Source organism: Anomaloglossus baeobatrachus, chromosome 1 (assembly GCF_048569485.1).
Source record: "Anomaloglossus baeobatrachus isolate aAnoBae1 chromosome 1, aAnoBae1.hap1, whole genome shotgun sequence".
Lineage (NCBI taxonomy): Eukaryota > Metazoa > Chordata > Amphibia > Anura > Aromobatidae > Anomaloglossus > Anomaloglossus baeobatrachus.
In genome coordinates, this window is record NC_134353.1 from 709,288,193 (window position 1) to 709,310,998 (window position 22,806).

A 22,806-nucleotide genomic window follows, 5' to 3' on the forward strand; every position below is an offset into this window, starting at 1 on the left:
TGGCATTGTAAAAAATAAAAAAACACATACTCACCTCCACCATACCTGCAGTCTCTGCCGCGGCTGTCTCCTGCATCCGTCCCCCAGTGAATTTGAACAACGCGTCTTCCTCACTGGGGGCCGGAAGCAGCGTCAGTGGGGCGTGGCCTGTGCCGGACGCTGTCATTGAGCACCACAGACAGCTCCGGAAGAAACAGGTAGGCGGGGCTTTTCGTTCTCTGTGTGTTATTACGTATAACACATGGTGAACAGGAATGTGCCACAAACACGGCACACGGGGAGCAAACCCCCCTTTAACACGTACGTGAAAAAACGGATCGTTTTTTTCACGGATGTGTGAAGGCGGCTTTAAAGTGTGTAGCGTCACTGCATCATGATGTTGCAGGGCCTCCTAATCAGAGACGCCTTCAGGATGCTGGTAGGTATCAGGTGGTTCTCAGGGTCCAGGTCCAGATACTATGGACATGGACATGGCTGCCGAACCAGGATCTCAGAAATAGTTATGTTCAAGTGTACCATGATCTATCTATCCATCTATCCATCTATCTATCTATCTGTCTATCTATCAATCTATCTATCTATCTATCTATCTATCTATCCCTCTATCTATCTATCTATCATGTATCTATCATCTATCTATCTATCATCTATCTATCGATCTATCAATCTAGCTATTTATATTCTATTATCTGTCCAACTATCTATCTATCCCTCTATCTATCTATCTATCTATCTATTTATCTGCCTGCCTGTCCGTCTATCTATTGGGAAACATTTATACTTTTACAATATATATATATATATATATCATACTAACAGAAAGTCCACGGTCCACATGTTGCATAAATGTGTATTATAAATAGGTATACTGGTGGTATGCTGTCAAACAATATTTAGGCATGGTATAATGTAATACAGGAACCCCGGTTTTCATTCTGTTTTCATTGTATATTGCATATACAATGAAGAGTGATGCTCTGTTTGCTGGATTTGTACTCTAGTACTTGGCCGCTTCATTAGCCTTTTTTGTGTTCACCAGCTGATCTTGTAGGTTTTTAAAACCTAGAAAAGATTCAGTTTAGTGTAGGACCCAGCAAATGAGGGTGCCGTGAAGGAGCGCTGGGTTAATATTACAATGGCCATTATAATATTCTAAATACCGCCAAAAATATTTATTAGGAAGAATTTATTGTGGTTTTGCATTGTGCGACTGTTCCTTTTTTTCTCATATATATATATATATATATATATATATATATATATATATATATTTTATTTTTTTTTTATTTTATTTATACTGTATATGAAATGTGCATGTCTGCAGTTAATATGGAATAAAGTGAACATGTTGATTGACAGTCTGACTAATATTATTTTTGGGGACTAGGCTTATGATGGTTGAATTCATTTTGTTTAAGTATTTAATATTCCACCCTTTTATCTTAGTTGTAAATAAAAAGAACAATCTGATAAAGATACAATAGTTTTATTTAATAATAGAGCAGAATAGCAGGACACATAAGAGAGACAACATGTGAATAAGGAAAAAGGAAAATGTAACACGGTTCAAGGACAATGAATGTTATTAAGACTTATATAAACAGTACACCCCATATTACAAGACGTTCAGGGCATTAGTTAGTTAATCAGTCAACTTTAACTGAAAGTAAGGAGCTTTTTTATATTGCAATTCATTATATCAGAGAAGATAATTAATGTTTGGTTATACACTATGACAACAATGAAAAATGCTTAAAAATCATCATCTTGAAGTCTAATAACATCATTGAAGTGGTAAACAGAGCGGGGTGTACACTATTAATGGCATTCAGATCTCTTGAAGGTCTGGATATTCGCTTTGCCCTGATGAGTGACCTTACAGCCGTACACCTCATGTTTGTTGTACTCGGAGGTGGACAGGCTGAAGAAGCTGCTCTTCATGTACAGGTCATCAGCCTGTTTGCTCTCTGCTGAGGTCTGTATTCCATTTGTCCACTTTGTTCCATCCACCGTCCATTCCACAGACACAGTCCTGGGGGTATATGCACTGATAGCGCAGACCATGGTGGCCTTATTTGTCTCTAACTCTTCTTCAGATGGACCATAGATAAACACACTGGGTGCCTTCACCTCACCGGCTGTTGGAAAAAGGGTCTGAGTTAGTAAACTTTTACTTTTCAGAAACAATGAACAATAATGTCTATGTTTAATTGATTTACTTCTCACTTGATGTCTATATGAGGATTTATGATAAAGAAAAACATATAATATAAAACATAAAACAAGTTATTTTCAAATAGTATAACATATTGTATAACATATATTGTATAAAATGTATTCTCCTATAACTCTACAACTCCCTCCTCAGTAATGAAGAGATTGTGGCTGAGAGCAGAAGTTCTCTGTATCTTACTAAAGAATAAACTCACAGTAACTTGTCTTCTCACCAATGGTTTTAAAATTTACAATAAGTGTAAGGTAGTGACGTATAGAAAGCTGGCTACACTGAGAAGAATACAGTACATAGAGTTCCTTATAATTAGAACTAGAACATTACACATTTCTCGTGTTCTTTTTAATGTTAACAGTTGTGGAAGCCTCATCTAAGGGTTCTTCTTGTAGTGACACATAGATATTTGTATGGTAATAACAGATTTCCCTGTCTGTTTTGCAGATGTTCATCTTACCTCTACAGTGCCACTGCTGTTGTCTCTCTAGATGAAAATCCACTATATGTATATATATATATATATATACATACATGTATATATATGTATACATCTACCGTATATATATATATATATATATATATATATATATGGTTATTCTTAGTATTTACCATATATATACACCAATGTGACGGTTTACGTGTAGATCACTGAAATCTGTTAATATTGTGAGAATTTAGGAATTTAGGAGAATTAAGACATTAATATCAATTTTTCTGCTCACAAGATAGAATTGTTTTATATATAATTATATTCCATTTCAACTGCAAAGCAAACTACCACTATATAACTAATAGTCGTCATCTGATGGTGACAATCAGAAGCAAGACAACAACACACAATGTAGAATAATAAAGCAACACAAAATCTGAAATATAAGCTACAACCATTTTATACCTCTTAAGCTAATGGTTAGAAGATGTTTTACTTTATCAGAATAAATGATCATTTCTAGATGTGAATGTTCGGTAAACACAGTGAAAGGTGGTAGAGTTGATAGCTAGTATAATATCATCTAAAAATCAGCTATAAAAATATTAAAAATGAAGAATATACTTGTATTGTAAAAATTATTAATATTTAACCATTTTTCTAAAGAAGAAATTAAAGAACAAGAAGACGTGTTGGGAGTAATTATGGTACTTACTGAGAACATTAAGTTGGGTTCCTTCTCCAAATATCCATCACTGTGATAAAGACCTGTACAAAAACCATAAAGTATTGTCACACAGAGAATGGTGATAGAGGTGAAGTCAAGATAAAGTGTAAAGTTATGAATTGGTTTGTGCTATGAAATGATTGCTGCTTATATTGTAGACCAGTGTTCCTCAACTCCAGTCCTCAAGGACCTCTAACCGATCATGTTTTCAGGATTTCCTTAATATTGGACACTTGATGGATTGCTCACCTGGCCAATACTAAGGAAATCCTGAAAACATGATCTGTTGGTGGCTCTTGAAGACTGGAGTTGGGGAACGTTGTTGTAGCCCGATAATGGGGTTTAATTCTGGCATAACGGATCTCTTACATGTAAAGAGATCTATCCAATTCTATACAATCAGGCCAATATAAAACTAAACTGATGCTTGTAAATGGTCAGGTTTTAAGACTTGGTCTGATCATTTTAACGACAATAAATTTTACATTGAAAAATAGATATTGACCAGTTATTTGCTGAAAACACAAGTGTCTTGTTTATTGCCAATGAAGATAGATGAGATATTGTAAGTGAAGTAATAATGACAATAATTGCGAGGTATAATGTACGCTTGTGTAAAACATTACAGCATTAGAAGGGGCTGTTGTATTCTTAGGTTGGATATTGGGCTGCATTTTGCCCAGTTTTGTGCTTGGCCAGGACTAACATTTCTTGTCTTATCTAGGGAGCTGAAGTCTTGGGATGAACTGACTAATATGATGGGATTAATATATAAATGCTTGTTTCTTTTTTCCTATAAATAAAGCTACATAAGAATAATATTTTTAACATGATGTGTTCTTTAATTAGAGTATGTATCTATTGTATATCTATTAGCGTTGAGAAAACAACTTGCAGTACCCTGGTCAGATTGGTTCTCTGACATCTTCCCACTACATGTCAACCATCCTGGTCACCTCTCCTCATTAGTAGGTCCCTATGACATCATGACTATGTCTTAGGCCCCCTTCACACGTCCGTGTCTCTGGTACGTGCTAGGTCCGTGCCCGTATGTACCGGAGACACGGGCACACATATACACATTAAAATCAATGGGTATATGTGCACGCACGTGTTCTGCCAGAGGCCCGTGCCTCCGTGTGGCGCAGACGTGTGTAGTGTGCTCCACACGGATGCATGTCCGTGTTTCTCCGGCAGCACGGGCCCACACACGTACCACACGGAAGTAGTGTGGATGCGGGTGCACGTGACGCGCCGGAGAAACACACGTGGCATTGTAAAAAATAAAAAAACACATACTTCCACCATACCTGCAGTCTCTGCCGCGGCTGTCACCTGCATCCGTCCCCCAGTGAATTTGAACAACGCGTCTTCCTCACTGGGGGCCGGAAGCAGCGTCAGCGGGGCGTGGCCTGTGCCGGACGCTGTCATTGAGCACCACAGACAGCTCCGGAAGAAACAGGTAGGCGGGGCTTTCCATTCTCTGTGTGTTATTACGTATAACACATGGTGAACAGGAATGTGCCACAAACACGGCACACAGGGAGCAAACCACCCCTTTAACACGTACGTGAAAAAACGGATCGTTTTTTTCACGGATGTGTGAAGGCGGCTTTAAAGTGTGTAGCGTCACTGCATCATGATGTTTCAGGGCCTCCTAATCAGAGACGCCTTCAGGATGCTGGTAGGTATCAGGTGGTTCTCAGGGTCCAGGTCCAGATACTATGGACATGGACATGGCTGCCGAACCAGGATCTCAGAAATAGTTCTGTTCAAGTGTACCATGATCTATCTATCCATCTATCCATCTATCTATCTATCTGTCTATCTATCAATCTATCTATCTATCTATCTATCCCTCTATCCATCTATCTATCTATCATGTATCTATCATCTATCTATCTAGTATCTATCATCTATCTATCTATCTATCATCTATCTATTGATCTATCAATCTAGCTATTTATATTCTATTATCTGTCCAACTATCTATCTATCCCTCTATCTATCTATCTATCTATCTATCTGCCTGCCTGTCCGTCTATCTATTGGGAAACATTTATACTTTTACAATATATATATATATATCATACTAACAGAAAGTCCACGGTCCACATGTTGCATAAATGTGTATTATAAATAGGTATACTGGTGGTATGCTGTCAAACAATATTTAGGCATGGTATAATGTAATACAGGAACCCCGGTTTTCATTCTGTTTTCATTGTATATTGCATATACAATGAAGAGTGATGCTCTGTTTGCTGGATTTGTACTCTAGTACTTGGCCGCTTCATTAGCCTTTTTTGTGTTCACCAGCTGATCTTGTAGGTTTTTAAAACCTAGAAAAGATTCAGTTTAGTGTAGGACCCAGCAAATGAGGGTGCCGTGAAGGAGCGCTGGGTTATTATTACAATGGCCATTATAATATTCTAAATACCGCCAAAAATATTTATTAGGTAGAATTTATTGTGTTTTTGCATTATGCGACTGTTCCTTTTTTTTCTCATATATATATATATATATATATATATATATATATATATATATATATATATATATATATTTTTTTATTTTATTTATACTGTATATGAAATGTGCATGTCTGCAGTTAATATGGAATAAAGTGAACATGTTGATTGACAGTCTGACTAATATTATTTTTGGGGACTAGGCTTATGATGGTTGAATTCATTTTTTTTAAGTATTTAATATTCCACCCTTTTATCTTAGTTGTAAATAAAAAGAACAATCTGATAAAGATACAATAGTTTTATTTGATAATAGAGCAGAATAGCAGGACACATAAGAGAGACAACATGTGAATAAGGAAAAAGGAAAATGTAACACGGTTCAAGGACAATGAATGTTATTAAGACTTATATAAACAGTACACCCCATATTACAAGACGTTCAGGGCATTAGTTAGTTAATCAGTCAACTTTAACTGAAAGTAAGGAGCTTTTTTATATTGCAATTCATTATATCAGAGAAGATAATTAATGTTTGGTTATACACTATGACAACAATGAAAAATGCTTAAAAATCATCATCTTGAAGTCTAATAACATCATTGAAGTGGTAAACAGAGCGGGGTGTACACTATTAATGGCATTCAGATCTCTTGAAGGTCTGGATATTCGCTTTGCCCTGATGAGTGACCTTACAGCCGTACACCTCATGTTTGTTGTACTCGGAGGTGGACAGGCTGAAGAAGCTGCTCTTCATGTACAGGTCATCAGCCTGTTTGCTCTCTGCTGAGGTCTGTATTCCATTTGTCCACTTTGTTCCATCCACCGTCCATTCCACAGACACAGTCCTGGGGGTATATGCACTGATAGCGCAGACCATGGTGGCCTTATTTGTCTCTAACTCTTCTTCAGATGGACCATAGATAAACACACTGGGTGCCTTCACCTCACCGGCTGTTGGAAAAAGGGTCTGAGTTAGTAAACTTTTACTTTTCAGAAACAATGAACAATAATGTCTATGTTTAATTGATTTACTTCTCACTTGATGTCTATATGAGGATTTATGATAAAGAAAAACATATAATATAAAACATAAAACAAGTTATTTTCAAATAGTATAACATATTGTATAACATATATTGTATAAAATGTATTCTCCTATAACTCTACAACTCCCTCCTCAGTAATGAAGAGATTGTGGCTGAGAGCAGAAGTTCTCTGTATCATACTAAAGAATAAACTCACAGTAACTTGTCTTCTCACCAATGGTTTTAAAATTTACAATAAGTGTAAGGTAGTGACGTATAGAAAGCTGGCTACACTGAGAAGAATACAATACATAGAGTTCCTTATAATTAGAACTAGAACATTACACATTTCTCGTGTTCTTTTTAATGTTAACAGTTGTGGAAGCCTCATCTAAGGGTTCTTCTTGTAGTGACACATAGATATTTGTATGGTAATAACAGATTTCCCTGTCTGTTTTGCAGATGTTCATCTTACCTCTACAGTGCCACTGCTGTTGTCTCTCTAGATGAAAATCCACTATATGTATATATATATATATACATACATGTATATATATGTATACATCTACCGTATATATATATATATATATATATATATATATATATATATGGTTATTCTTAGTATTTACCATATATATACACCAATGTGACGGTTTACGTGTAGATCACTGAAATCTGTTAATATTGTGAGAATTTAGGAATTTAGGAGAATTAAGACATTAATATCAATTTTTCTGCTCACAAGATAGAATTGTTTTATATATAATTATATTCCATTTCAACTGCAAAGCAAACTACCACTATATAACTAATAGTCGTCATCTGATGGTGACAATCAGAAGCAAGACAACAACACACAATGTAGAATAATAAAGCAACACAAAATCTGAAATATAAGCTACAACCATTTTATACCTCTTAAGCTAATGGTTAGAAGATGTTTTACTTTATCAGAATAAATGATCATTTCTAGATGTGAATGTTCGGTAAACACAGTGAAAGGTGGTAGAGTTGATAGCTAGTATAATATCATCTAAAAATCAGCTATAAAAATATTAAAAATGAAGAATATACTTGTATTGTAAAAATTATTAATATTTAACCATTTTTCTAAAGAAGAAATTAAAGAACAAGAAGACGTGTTGGGAGTAATTATGGTACTTACTGAGAACATTAAGTTGGGTTCCTTCTCCAAATATCCATCACTGTGATAAAGACCTGTACAAAAACCATAAAGTATTGTCACACAGAGAATGGTGATAGAGGTGAAGTCAAGATAAAGTGTAAAGTTATGAATTGGTTTGTGCTATGAAATGATTGCTGCTTATATTGTAGACCAGTGTTCCTCAACTCCAGTCCTCAAGGACCTCTAACCGATCATGTTTTCAGGATTTCCTTAATATTGGACACTTGATGGATTGCTCACCTGGCCAATACTAAGGAAATCCTGAAAACATGATCTGTTGGTGGCTCTTGAAGACTGGAGTTGGGGAACGTTGTTGTAGCCCGATAATGGGGTTTAATTCTGGCATAACGGATCTCTTACATGTAAAGAGATCTATCCAATTCTATACAATCAGGCCAATATAAAACTAAACTGATGCTTGTAAATGGTCAGGTTACTGGAATGAGATCTGTCACATCTTCCAGAAAACTCATCTGCCTAAATATCTGCCTACCAGTCACTATGGCAAAAGTGTGTAAACTTCATCTGAATGATAAATTTCTTATAGGACACAGGACATTTTAGTTTTAGAAAGTCTATAAAAAAGGAACACAAGAAAGAAGTGTATCCTAATTAATTATGTGTAATTTGCCAACTGAGTGCAATTTCAGTTACCTGTAAGAATATTTTCCCTCATCGCCCATGTGCCATTTATAATACTCGTAGTTTTGTGGGAGATTGAAAACTGAATTCTCTACATACTGTATAGATATGCTCTTTGTACTATATTAAAGAAGTTGTCTACTACCTTTACATTTACCTTTAATAAATCTCTGATCGGCCGCGGTCTGACATTTTGCACTCCCCTTAATCAGGTGCATTCAGTGCCGGTGGCAGCAGCAAGCGGACAGAAATGCTCAGTCCTGGAGCTGCTGAGGCAACTCATAGCATCCGTGGCCCAGTAGTGCACATCTGCCTTCTATTGATTTGAATGGGAAGCAGATGTGCAATACTCGGCCGCAGCCTCTTGACAGGGCAGTTATGGAACTGAGCATTTTCAGCTGCCTGCTTTAGCAGTTGATCGGCAGGGGTGCCAAGTGTTGGACCCCTGCTGATCAGACAATGATGACCTATCCTAAGGCTAGTCCATCAATGTAAAAGTAGTGGACAATCCCTTTAACCATTGGTCTCATCATTTCCAACTTTACATCGATAAGTAGATATTGGCCACCTTGCTAGAAACACCAGTGTCTTGTTAGTTGCCAAACAGGATAGATGAGATATTGTAAGTTAATTATTAATGATCATTTATTTCTTTATTTAGCAAGGTGTAATGTACGCTTGTGTAAAACATTACAGAAATTGAAGAGGCTGTTTTATTCTTAGGTTGGATATTAGGCTGCATTTTGCCCCAGTTTTGTGTTTGGCCATGATTAATATTTCTGGGCTTATCTAGGGAGCTGAAGTCTTGTGACAAACTGGCTAATAATATGAAATCAATAAAAATATGCTTTTTTTTGTTTTATAAAGAAAGCAAAAGAAGAATAATAGTTTCAACATGATTGTTGTTTAATTAGGGTAGTGTATGTATCTATGGTATATATATTAGATTTCAGAAAACTTCCTGCAGGACCCTGGTCCAGCTGATAGTTTGGTTCTCGGCCATCTTCCCACTACATATTAGCATCCTGGTCACCTCTCCTCATTAGTAGCTCCCTATGACATCATTACTATGTTTTAAGGTGTGTAGTGTCACTGCGTCATGATGTTCCATGGCCTATTAGTCAGAGAGGAGGAGAGGTCCTCAGGATGCTGGTAGGTATCAGGAAGGTCCGATTGTTTAGGTCCAGTTACTACGGAGTACTGACATTGCTGCTGGACCAGGATCTCAGAAATAGTTTTACTCAACTGTACAATGATCTATCTATCTATCTATCTATCTATTTGTTCGGTTATTGGGAACTATTTATACTTTTGCAGTGTATATATATCTTATACTGTCAGGAGATCCATGGTCAATAGATATGATGTATAAATTTGTATAATAAATGGGTATACTGGCGCTATACTGACAATATTTGGACATGGTAAAGTGCAATACTATATATATGTGCGTGTGTATATATATATATATATATATATATATATATACATAGTGTACATATATCCAGTTACATGGAATAAAGTGAACAAATTAACCGTCTGACTAATATAATTTTGGGGGACTAGGCTTATGAGGGTTGAGTTCATTACTTTCTACTAGTGTATATTTACACCCTTTTATCTTACTTGTGAGTAAAACGAACAATCTGATAAAGATACAATAGTTTTATTTGATAATAGAACAGAATAACAGGACACAAGAGAGACAACATGTGACTAAGGAAAATGTAACATGGTTTATAAACAATGAATGTTATTAAGACTTATATAAACAATACACCCCATATTACAAGACGTTCAGGGCATTACTTAGTTACTCAGTCAACTTAAACTAAATGTAAGGAACTTTTTTTATACTGCAATTCATTATATCAGAGAAGATAATTAATGTCTGGTCATACACTATGATAATAATGATAAATGCTTAAAAATCATTGTCTTGTAGTCTAATAACATCATTGAGGTGGTAAACAGAGCGGGGGGTACACCATTAATGGCATTCAGATCTCTTGAAGGTCTGCATATTCTCTTTGCCCTGATGAGTGACCTTGCATCCGTACACCTCATGCTTGTTGTACTCGGAGGTGGACAGGCTGAAGAAGCTGCTCTTCATGTACAGGTCATCAGCCTGTTTGCTCTCTGCTGAGGTCTGAATTCCATTTGTCCACTTTGTCCCATCCACCGTCCATTCCACAGACACAGTCCTGGGGGTATATGCACTGATAGCGCAGACCATGGTGGCCTTATTTGTCTTTAACTCTTCTTCAGATGGACCATAGATAAACACACTGGGCGCCTTCACCTCACCGGCTGTTGGAAAAAGAGTCTGAGTTATTAAATTTTTACTTTTAAGAAATAATAATAATTTTGATGCTTTATTATTTTTCTTCTCAGTTGATGTTTTTCTGAAGATTAAAAAGCTATAAAACAAAATCGCTAATTTATGAGATAGTAAAGTATATATTGTGGAACATGTATTGTATAAAAGGTATTGTCCTACAAGTCTACAACTCCCTACACAGTAATGAAGAGATCGTGGCTGAGAGCAGAAGTTCTCTGTATATTACTGAAGAACAAACTTATTTTACTGAAGAATAAAGTTCTCTGTATATTACTGAAGAATAAACTCACAGTAACTTGTCTTATTTTAGGAAGTGTTGGAGGTATACAAAGACTATAGAAAACTGGCTACAATAAGTAAATATAATTATTTCCAGTAAATTATAAATTTATATATGTTTCTAGGACATAACAAAGATTTGGAATTTTTTTTTTACACATATACTTAAAGGATTATGACAAAGCACATTTCTCTGGTCTTTTATGTAGATAAAGGCTTTATCTCTAGGGTCACTGATGAATCTGGAGATGACGACTTGCAATATATTTCATTAACTGCCTAATCTCAACATTTGCAACAATAGTACTTCATCAATGGCTGACCTGTGTTCACTAAAATCTGGTGAGGATAAATGGGAATATATTTGAGGTATTAATGCTTCTTCTCACAAGATAGTAGGCTTTCACATATAACTACGTTTTAGATCAATTACAGAGCAAAATATCTGCATGTAACTAAGAAAGTATTAGTGCTGATCTCATTGTGAAATCGTAACTTATAATAAAAACAGAAAATCTTAAAAAAACAAGCGACAACAGTTTTATAGTGTTTAAGCTAATGACTGTAAATGTTTTAAATTTTTTTTTTAGAAAATAGAAGCTTAATATAAATTTTGAATGAACACAACGTACAAGGATAAGGTTATGGACTATATACTGACTAAAAATAACTATATTAAAAATAATTTTTTTATATATATATATATTATTTTTAATATAGTTAAAACATTATCTGTTACAATTTGTATAAAAAGAAAGCAAAGAACAAGTTTTGGGAATGAGTATTTATGGTACTTACTGAGAACATTAAGTTGGGTTCCTTCTCCAAAAATCCATCACTGTGTTACAGACCTGTACAAAAACTGCACAGTCTGGTTACATACAGAATGGTTGATAGAAAAGAAGTCAACACAAAGTCTGAATTTCTCAAATTGTTCACCATGTGAGATGAGTGCTACTTTTACTGTGGACCAGTTGCGCTGACTTTCATGTGTGGTACCACCCTGACATAAGGGTTATCTTATATTATAAAGATATCTGACCAATTAATATCTAATCCCACAAATATCAGTCTGAACTGATGTGTATATGTGGTCAAGGGATCGGAATCAAATGTGTATAATCTGCAGTGGTTTAATTTAAACATTATTTGAAAATTGTGTGAAGGTTAACCATTGCTGGGAATGGAGTAGTTTTATTTTAGAAATGTATTAAAAGATAAAGGCAACAAGAATTAAAACTATCCTCTAAAAATATATATCAATTAATGCTTATTATAGCACATCAGGTATCAGTATGCCAACGTACTAGAATATAACGCATTCATGTTATTCTGGGTTCATAAAAGCTTTTATGTAATTTTTCTGAAAAACAGTCACAGATGTCTCAGAATTCACTAATATAATCATTATTTCTTTACATTGTTTATGGGATTATAAATGAAGCTCAGTCATTAGAAAGGGCTATTCAGGTAATGTTGGCTATACGGTATCAAAATATTTGTAAAAAATGTGCAAAAATTTTAGCAATAACTCTAGTGACAATTAGTGATGAGCGAGCACTAAAGAGTTTGAGTGTTTGTTACTTAAATCAAGCGGGCCCTACACTCAGACCCAATCGATTTGAGTAATGACTATAATGGAAGCCTAAGGGGAGACCGGAAAAATGCATGGGGAAGACACCTGGACGCATCTCTGACTCCCTGGTCATTATTGGGAAGTGAATAATGAAATAATTAAAAAAAAAAAGTGGGGTCCCCCCCATTTTTTATAGCTGGCCAAATAAAACAGACCTATCTGCTTTACCTTGGTTGATTATCAAAAATAGAGAGGACCCCAGGACGTTTTTTAAAGGTGTTTTTTTTTTTTATAAAGAAATACATCAGTATAACGGCATTACAATCTTTCCATGTGAAAGTTTTGTATTATTTTTTGTATTTTTATACTTTTAGTACTTCTGTATTTTCATTTCACAGTAAAATTAGACCCAGTTCACAATTTGAACTGTACTGCAATATTTCGTAATGGAAATGAGATTTCCCCAAAATGCAGACTCTTAAAAGGGTCAATTATACTTCTTGATTCCGTTAGGTGAATTGGGCTTTGAACAGTTTCTTCTATTGAACACCACTTGGCTGTAAAGTATTGTTTAGATGTTCTGTGTATGGGAATCACAATGCAAAAGTGTCCGTGTATCTTTCCATCTTTAAGTAAATCTGTCACAATTAAAATCAAGTCTATTCCCCACTTCCCCCCTGCTCTGCCTTAGCCCTTCCCCCTTCCACCCTTCTTCTACATCCCCCCGTGTGTGAACTCTCCCCTGTTGAGAGATGTCTGAGTGGTCTTTAGGCACTTTTGCCTTTCTTTTAGGCACTTTTCTTTTAAATGTTTTTATTAATTTAACACAAAGTAATATGAATATAACCAGACATGTTATGAAAATATACATTGCTGATTTTAGTAAACAACACACATGTTAATATTCTAGGTTATAGAATGTTACTTTTAAATGTAACCACTACATACTAAACTACTACAACAATATAATGCATCAACTCTTAATCTGTCTTCTTTACTCATTGGAGTGGAAATCCTTTTAGGTACTTTTCTACCTTGTTTATGTTTAAAATTTGAAAAGGAACGGACCCGCTCGACAATTTGTGGGGTTTGCTCAGATGCTAATGATGCTGTACTGAGATGTATTCTACCAAACTCTGTTCAACTGTTTTTGTTTATTTTTTCAGCTGACTGGTTTATGGCTTGTAAGGGTCTGTTGTATAAATAAAGAATTAAAAAAATAAATAAATCAAGTCTATTCTGCAGGTGTTAGGGTACCTTCACACTTAGCGATGCAGCAGCGATCCGACCAGCGATCTGACCTGGTCAGGATCGCTGCTGCATCGCTACATGGTCGCTGGTGAGCTGTCAAACAGGCAGATCTCACCAGCGACCAGTGAACAGCCCCCAGCCAGCAGCGACGTGCAAGCGACGCTGCGCTTGCACGGAGCCGCCGTCTGGAAGCTGCGGAGACTGGTAACTAAGGTAAACATCGGGTATGGTTACCCGATGTTTACATTAGTTACCAGTGTGAGCAGGGAGCAGGGAGCCGCGCACACTGAGCGCTGGCTCCTTGCTCTCCTAGCTACAGTACACATCGGGTTAATTAACCCGATGTGTAATGCAGCTACATGTGCAGAGAGCAGGGAGCCGCGCACACTGCTTAGCGCTGGCTCCTTGCTCTCCTAGCTGCTGTACACATCGGGTTAATTAACCCGATGTGTACAGCAGCTACATGTGCAGAGAGCCGGAGCCGGCACTGGCAGCGTGAGAGCTGCAGAGGCTGGTAACTAAGGTAAATATCGGGTAACCACCTTGGTTACCCGATGTTTATCTTGGATACAGCTTACCTCAGCTGTCAGACGCCGGCTCCTGCTCCCTGCTCGCTTCATTTGTCGCTCTCTTGCTGTCACACACAGCGATCTGTGTGTCACAGCAGGAGACCGGCTTTGAAGAAAACGAACCAGGGCTGTGTGTAACGAGCAGCGATCTCGCAGCAGGGGCCAGATCGCTGCTCATTGTCACACACAGCGAGATCGCTAATGAGGTCACTGCTGCGTCACAAAAAGCGTGACTCAGCAGCGATCTCGGCAGCGAGCTCGCTGTGTGTGAAGCACCCCTTATAGAGCAGAAAGAGCTGAGTATATTGATATATAGACTAGTGATAAAAGATTCAGTATAACGTGTTTTAATCATTTAAAGGAACCTGTCACATGTAAAAATGCCATTAACATGCAGATATGGGGGTTAATCTGTAGGTAAATAGCAATCTGAACCTGCTCGACACCTGTTTTTCGAACCCTGCTGCCAGGAGTTAAAGAACTTTAATCCTCCTGGCAGTGCTCAGGTTTCAGTCATCAGGTTGGCCCCGACACAGGTTCAGTCACCACTCTGTGTATTGACAGCAGCACCTGTAACTGCGCCCCCTGCACTGACTCACAGCCTCCTCCTGTAATTCTGCGCATGCTGTCAGTCGGTGCGGGGAGTGTGGAGGTTTGCCTCTGTACTAATGATTATACACATTTTCTATATTATGTCACATGATATGAGGGGCTATTAAAATGAATAATACACTTAATAAAGTACAATATCTAAACAAAACCCAATATATCTTGATGTAACCACTACAGACACTGAATGAAGTTAAAGTAATTTTATTTCAAGGTTCATACAGAAAAAGATCAATGTCTTAAAGATTTTCAAATGAAAAGATGCAAGTAAAACAGCTGCTGCTACTGGAAATAATGAAGTATAAAAGAAATGTTAGAGAAGAATAATATTGTTCTATAAAGTTGTATTTATGGTCCCAATATCAAGTATAAAGACAGTATTACTTGGGCCACAAAGATTTAGATACAGCAAAGACTAAGAACATTCTGCTTTGTCCAAGGTTTTGACAATCTCCTTTTCCTGATGTGTCACTTTACAGGAGATCTTCTGATGTTTGTTGTATTCTAAAGTGGTCATACTGAGAAGACTGCTCTCCATGTACAGATTATCCGCCTGTTTGCTGGCCGGTGATGTATATATGCCACTTGTCCACTTGGTCTCATCTACTGTCCATTCCACCGACACAATTCTTGGTGTGAAATTATATATCACACAGACTGTAGTGGCCGTATCTGTTTTTAATTCCTCATCAGAAGGCCGATAAATAGTTACAGAAGGAGCTTTCACTTCACCGGCTGTTAGGTAAAAAATACAAAAATTAACAAACAACATCAAACAAACACCACCTTAAGCAAACATCCCCTATGCTATATATCTATAAATACAGGTATATATATATATATATATATATATATATATATATATATATATATATATATACAAGTAAAATATATCTTTGTACCGTGTTAGCCAGTAGAGATAAAAAAATTGTTTAAAAGAACAGAGAGTCCTCAGTGGTTGATACCTTTTAATGGCTAACTGAAAAGATGGTAATAATTGCAAGCTTTCGAGACTACTCAGGTCTCTTCATCAGGCATGGTATATTTATTTATATAGATATATTTATATAGATAGATAGATAGATATAAATATCTCTCTCTCTATATATATTCTTTGACACATATATATATATATATATATATATGTGTGTGTGTGGAGAAAATATGTATATATCTATATATATATGTATGTATATATATATATATATATATATTTATCTATATATATATATATATATATATATATATATATATATATATATATATATATATATATATATATATATATATATACACACACACACACACACACACACACACAGAGATAGTCCCCTAATGATTAAAAAAATATTGAAAGATATTTCATGTGAACAAAAACTTTACAAAAAAATATAATCTACCAGTAGCAACTTTTCAATATAATGAACTTTTTTCTTCATAAAAACAGAGCCAACATGTATAATTCACATAAATATACATAAATAATCAGTGAGAATTCCCTCCTTTTAGAAGCTATTATATCACAAACAGAAAAGTGAGAAATATCACTAATCAGTTTTATTGAATACCCCCCAAGATATTTTGGATAATTTTCCTTTATCACATTGCATAAAAACATAGTATCCTTGGCTAAATAATTAATAAACATGAATTCTGGCTGTAATAAATTACTGATTTCCTTCTCTTACATTTTTTTTGTTTAAGACTTCATTTTAATAAAACAAAAATGGCACAAATACATAATGGCAAATATATAGATGCAATTTCTGAATGGCAGAACATATATTAAAAGCAAACAAATATACACTATAAAGGTACTTACTGTTAACGGCTAACTTGGTTCCAGGTCCGAAAATATACTCACTGTGTTACTTCCTCATACAAAAACCATGGTACAACATATATAACATTACATTTACCGGGATCTCACAATGTAGAGAAATATTTTCTGTGTTTGTCAATAGAGATAAGGATAATTTTGAATTCACCTGTTTGTGCATTTTTTCCCCAGGAAATTCAATTAGCAGAGAAGTTGTTCTCCACAATTTTAATATCCCTTATTATACTCTGAGGGATAATACATGTAATATGTGTAATTTTAGTCACTACTTACGGACAGTATGGACAGAAGGGTAGTCAGACAAGCTAGCATCAGAAACAGGAGGACACAACACACAACAGGACTCAAGGAGTAAGCAGAAATGCAGTCAAGTCACAGGTCGGGGGTCAGAATTCCAGAAGAGTATGTATTAGATTCAGAGAGCAGACAGAGACATGATTAGGTAATGATCTGAGGTCAGAAGCCAGGAGGTAATGACAAGAACAGGGAGTGGGCAGAGAGGGGTCAATAAACAGTCTGGGGTCAAAAAGCCTAGGTCAGAACACAAGCACAAACAGGAGCCATGAGCACAACTGCAGAACTAGAGAGTATGACTGGCGAAGTTCTGGGCGAGTATGTTCAGTAATGAAACAGAGCAATTGCCGGGAACGTGGAACACCTGAGTAAGTACCTCCCAGAACCAACATTGAAACCTGTGCTGTCAAATAACCTGTTAGCAAGTGCTCAAAGAAACACAGCAAAGTATCTCCAAATGCAAAATGCACTGCACAAAGGAAACATTTAGCTGCAGGCTCCATAGTTCATGAGAGTGTGGCAGAGCATCAACAGTGTGCAAGATGCTCTGCACAGCGGAACCGTGACAACATGTAAAAATTTATAAAAGTCATACTCATCTGACCGTGGACCTCTCCGGCTCCTTTGTTACTCAATGCCACTTGTTTGGTCCTCAAGGCATTTTCTGGTCTCTCATCAACTTCCAACTTTCATGAGGCCCAGCAGAGTTCTATGAAAGTGCACAGAAGGTCATGGCATCATGATGTCCCAACATGTTGACCTTTGGCACACATGTGCAGAACCTTCCCAGGCCTCAGTGAATGAGCTGTGAGGGATCAGAAGATGCAGTGAGGACCAGTCCGGTGGTCGTGAGTAGTAAAAAAGGCCGGAGAGATGAGTTTAAAAAATTTTTTATTTTTTTTTTAGCCTTTTGTGGCCAAAAAAAGTGTCCAGCGGCCGGCATATTACTAAGTTCCAAAGCGAGTAACAAAAATAAAAAAATCTGAATTTTGGCAAAATGTTGATTTTTTAAAAATTTGACTACAATTCAATTCCAAATTTATTCACTCATCTCTGTATGTCAACATTAGTATCTTAACTTTTCAATATTATCTTGTCAAATCTCAACTTTTAAAAGGTTGAAACAATTTTTTTCCATCCACAGCAAAGAAAACAAATGTAATCAGCTGCAGTGCATGCCACTTTTTGGTGTTGGTGAAAGGCAGTCATCAATCCATAGTGATTGCACTCAGTGTCAGGCTTCAGCCCATAAGCACTCTAAGTGAGTCGAAATGTTGCTGAAATATATTAGTTCATCCATTGCAGTGCTCCAACCACAGCATAGATGGTACCTTACTGATTACTGGGATCCCTGCCAAAGTTTTGCAGTGCTCAATCTGTGAAGAGAGGCAGTCGAGCAGGTGAACCAATGCCCGATTATTGCTGATAGCCCTGATGGAGATAGCCAACTTGAACTAACTTGGTGGAAAACGTTTAGCAACAGCCACATAATCTATGAGAAAATATTTATGTAATATTAAATAGATCGGTTTTATAGAAGAACATTAGAACTGATTTACAACTAGATTAGAATATGGATAAAGATAACAAATAGTAGGCGATCACTGGTAGATAGGATGCTCAAGCATATCCAATTCATTGGCCCTAATTTTATGACTATGAAAGCCAATAACAGTTTCCTCCATCAATGAGAGCATGTTAAATGTTGGTAAAAGCAATATTTTTCACCACATTAAACACCACAAAAAACAGTCATTCATTTAACTGAACAAATCCAGAAGAAGAAGGAACCAGCCTTTCCCCAAGTTTCTGGAAAAATATAAAACCATCTTCTATTGCCCATGAGTCTCTCAAATTTCTCTGAAAAACATTAAAATAGCTGAAATGTTGCACAGGTAGTTAATGAAGGCAATATGTATTTATATATATATATATATATATATATATATATATATATATATATATATATATATATATATATATATATATATATATATATATATATATATATATATATATATATATATATATATATATATATATAAAAAAAGGATATATATATTTTTTTTTCAAACGTTTTTTGACAATTGCTGCTTCTTTCTTATTTCTCGATTTATCTGCATACATGAAAACTTTAACTTAGATTTATAGTAAAAAGGAAAGGTTCTTACCTCAATGAGTGACTAAGGTCTGAGAAAAATCAATCCATACTTTAGTTTTTGGAACAAAATTTTACCATCAACTTTTTCATTTTTTGCTCATACCACTGTCTATACTATCACCATCTCACACAAAACAGTAAAGATGTCCACACTTCATAGATTCCTATGATCTGTAATCACCTTGACATATGTCATATTTTCAGGCTTTGTAGAATGACAGTTGTTGCTGACAAGCAGGAGTTCTGCACTACTGGCAGAGCAATCATATGCAGAATATGTCTAGTCAATATGGACTCCAGCAACTTTCAGAGATTCATGTGATAATAATGGCACATTCTCTAAAACGTGTATAAGTTACTAAACTATGGAGCTTGGACACCACTGTACAAATGTTTATATTTTACTACTACAGTATGACACCAATAAATAACATGATAAAACTACATTGCCCCAATTCATCACTACCTTTTGCACCTGTCAAAGGCAAAATCTAGTTTTGTGTGTTTTGAAACTTTTTTTGCTTGCACCCAATTTATTATTCTATTTCATATGTGTCCATTTGTAGTGGTGGGTTTCCAATTTGTGGGTGAAGTTTAGTGATTCCATATTTTTCTGCCTGATTAGAGATGAGCAGACCCATAGAAGTTTAGGTACTGCTGGTCCAGCTGAACTTTTTTAAAGTTCTTTTTTGGACCCGGACTTGACCTGACCTTCATTTGAAGTCACTAATTGGCAGTTTGGATCTCCACCCACATGCAGCCAGCCATAAACAGATCACCTTGACGAGAGGGTTGGCGAAATTTTTCCAATCACCCTGTTGTTACCCCTATTGCGAGCCTATCAAACACTCCAAGCGGCTCACACTGGGTCAAATACTGAGTGCACCCAAGCACAGTGATGCTTATGCGAATGGTTTACATTCGTAAAGCATCCAAACTCTGATCCCAAACTTTGTTTTCTTGGAAAAGTGTGAGTTTGCACCGAAAACCAAAAATCAGGTTCGCTCATCTCTATGCCTGATTAATTGCAACTTTTTAAAAACCCGTATAATTTGGCGCAATATAATTCTAATCCCTACCTGGAGCATTATCTAGTATTATCTAGTACGCTAAAGTTGGTGGCCAAATTGTGAGTTTTGGCACCATATTGTGACATTTGGTGCTAAATTGTTACTTTTGGCACCGACTTGCAGCTTTTGGTGCTGATTCCAACAAATCCCACTTTTACTTTTTTGCCAAATGAATTGTGTGACCCATTTTGATGAATTTAATATAAAAAATGTCAATTAGTACCACTAGACAAAAAAGGAAAGTGATGGAAAAAAAAGCAAATCAGCACCAAAGTCTAGTAGGCACCTTTCCCCATAAGACTGCAGTGCTAACCACTGAGCCACATGCCTCCCTATCTTGATTTCACCGGTATCTTCATCCTCAGGACAAGTCTAATCTATCAGTATCCTCCAATAGAAAGGCACCTTTTCCATGTGAGGTGTTTTACAATTGAAGGAGGCTGCTGGACTGGTCCAGCCCCATACTTCTCCACCAACAGCCATTGTATAAATAGGATAGCTGGTTAGTTTGTTAGTAAAGTTGCACTAACAAGAGAAAGTGGCCAATTGCTTAACCTAAGAATCCATTAGTGAGCTCATTATGACTATCAGGATAAAAATGAAAACAAGGAGTGCATGTGTAGGGTCACAATGTAAGCGGTGAGAACAAATAGTCGAAATTTGCTCACTTGATAAGGTTGTGCAGCCTTCGCACAACCCCCGGTAAAAGACGCGAGTGTTTTTATACTTGCGCTGTCAGGGACTGAATCCAGGAGATCCTTCCAAGAGATTAGCCACTCGTGCTGCCGTGCCAGGCAGGGTCGAGGTCTCCTGCAGCTGGGGAGTTTCTCCAGGAAAGCCTTCAAAGGAGAATACCTCTTGTGCGGCCGGTCCGGAGGAGTCACTGGGTATCAGTGTTCCTGGTTGCGAGTTTAGCCTAAATCCAAGCAGCTCTTGCCGTGGGACCCCAAAGGGGAAAAAAATTGCCAGAAAGGATGAAACACAGTCTCATGGAGCGCTATGGAGGCCACGGGGATGTATAAGTTCAATGATTTTTATTAATTCACATAAACCACTGTGGTTTATGTGGTTTATGGGAATTAATAAAAATCATTGAACTTATACATCCCCGTGGCCTCCATAGCGCTCCAGACTGTAATACTATTGTATGTTTTGAGGATTTCGATAGCGTTAGGGCAATGACAGCCAGAGACGAGTTTGTGGTACAAGATGTTTATGATATGTAACCACGGTAGATACACAACGGAACAAACACAGCAGAACAAACACAGCAGAACAAACACACGAAATACCTTCCCGAAACGGAGCGGAGGGAATTCCCGGGGCCACGCACCGGACTCCCCCAGGGAGACCACCAGAGCGAACCCCTATACAGGGACTGTCCGGCAATCAACCCCGGAAGGCCTAAATGCGCCGCAGCCGGGACACAAGGGGCAAGCGGTAAAGTCCAGAAGTGTCCGTACGGGATGAAAGTCCAGAATGGTTACGAACCGGAAGAAACCGGGCAGATGTGCTGACCAAAGACGGCAGACGGAGTCCGGGCACAGTTTGAAGAAACCGGGTGTGGTCCAGAGTCGGTCGGTAGATTTTCAGGAGGATCCAAGTAGCAGCAGCAGTAAAGCAGGAGCACACAGCAAGCAGTATACTCAGGCACTGGACTAGGCTTAGAGGCGGCCTTTTAAGCAGCTGGACAGGAAGTAGGGCAACAGAACATAAAACTCCATGTTAACCGAGGGCAAGCTCTTTCAAAAGAGGACTGGAAAACCCGGAAACCTGACATTACTCCCCCCCCCAGAAACGGCCTCAGGACGGGTCAGGGCCCGGCTTATCCGGGTACCGTCGATGAAACTGAGCGATCTTCCGGGGTGCTCGAATGTTACCCACCGGTTCCCAGGAATCGTCCTCGGGGGCGTACCCCTGCCAACATACCAGATACTGAAGCCGACGACGATGGAGCCGGGAGTCAATAATGTCCTCAACCACGAACTGCTCCTCGCCGTCGACCATCACAGGCAGAGGAGGAGGCACGACACGACCATGAAACGTATTGGGAGAGACGGATTTGAGGAGAGAAACATGAAAGACCGGGTGTACCTTTAGAT

General features: G+C 37.2%; 2 protein-coding genes and 1 gene segment (V, D, J or C); all 3 read right to left on the reverse strand.

Moving 5' to 3' along the window:
* The window catches only part of LOC142249623 (immunoglobulin lambda-1 light chain-like), a 757,490-nt gene that overhangs the window by 19,959 nt on the left and 714,725 nt on the right, over positions 1-22,806 (reverse strand). The window lies entirely within an intron of this gene.
* LOC142249649 (Ig lambda-1 chain C region-like) overlaps positions 1-22,806 on the reverse strand; it is a 609,515-nt gene that overhangs the window by 3,981 nt on the left and 582,728 nt on the right.
* Positions 10,365-22,806, reverse strand: part of LOC142303451 (immunoglobulin lambda-1 light chain-like) — a 90,091-nt gene continuing 77,649 nt past the window's right edge. Inside the window, exons 4-8 of the mRNA XM_075344803.1 lie at positions 17,162-17,196; positions 15,756-16,074; positions 15,430-15,442; positions 12,133-12,169; positions 10,365-11,024 (exon numbers count right to left, since the gene is read on the reverse strand). Of these exons, the coding sequence (XP_075200918.1) occupies positions 10,705-11,024; positions 12,133-12,169; positions 15,430-15,442; positions 15,756-16,074; positions 17,162-17,196 (724 nt within the window). The 3' untranslated portion in view covers positions 10,365-10,704. The remainder of the gene's footprint in view (positions 11,025-12,132; positions 12,170-15,429; positions 15,443-15,755; positions 16,075-17,161; positions 17,197-22,806) is intronic.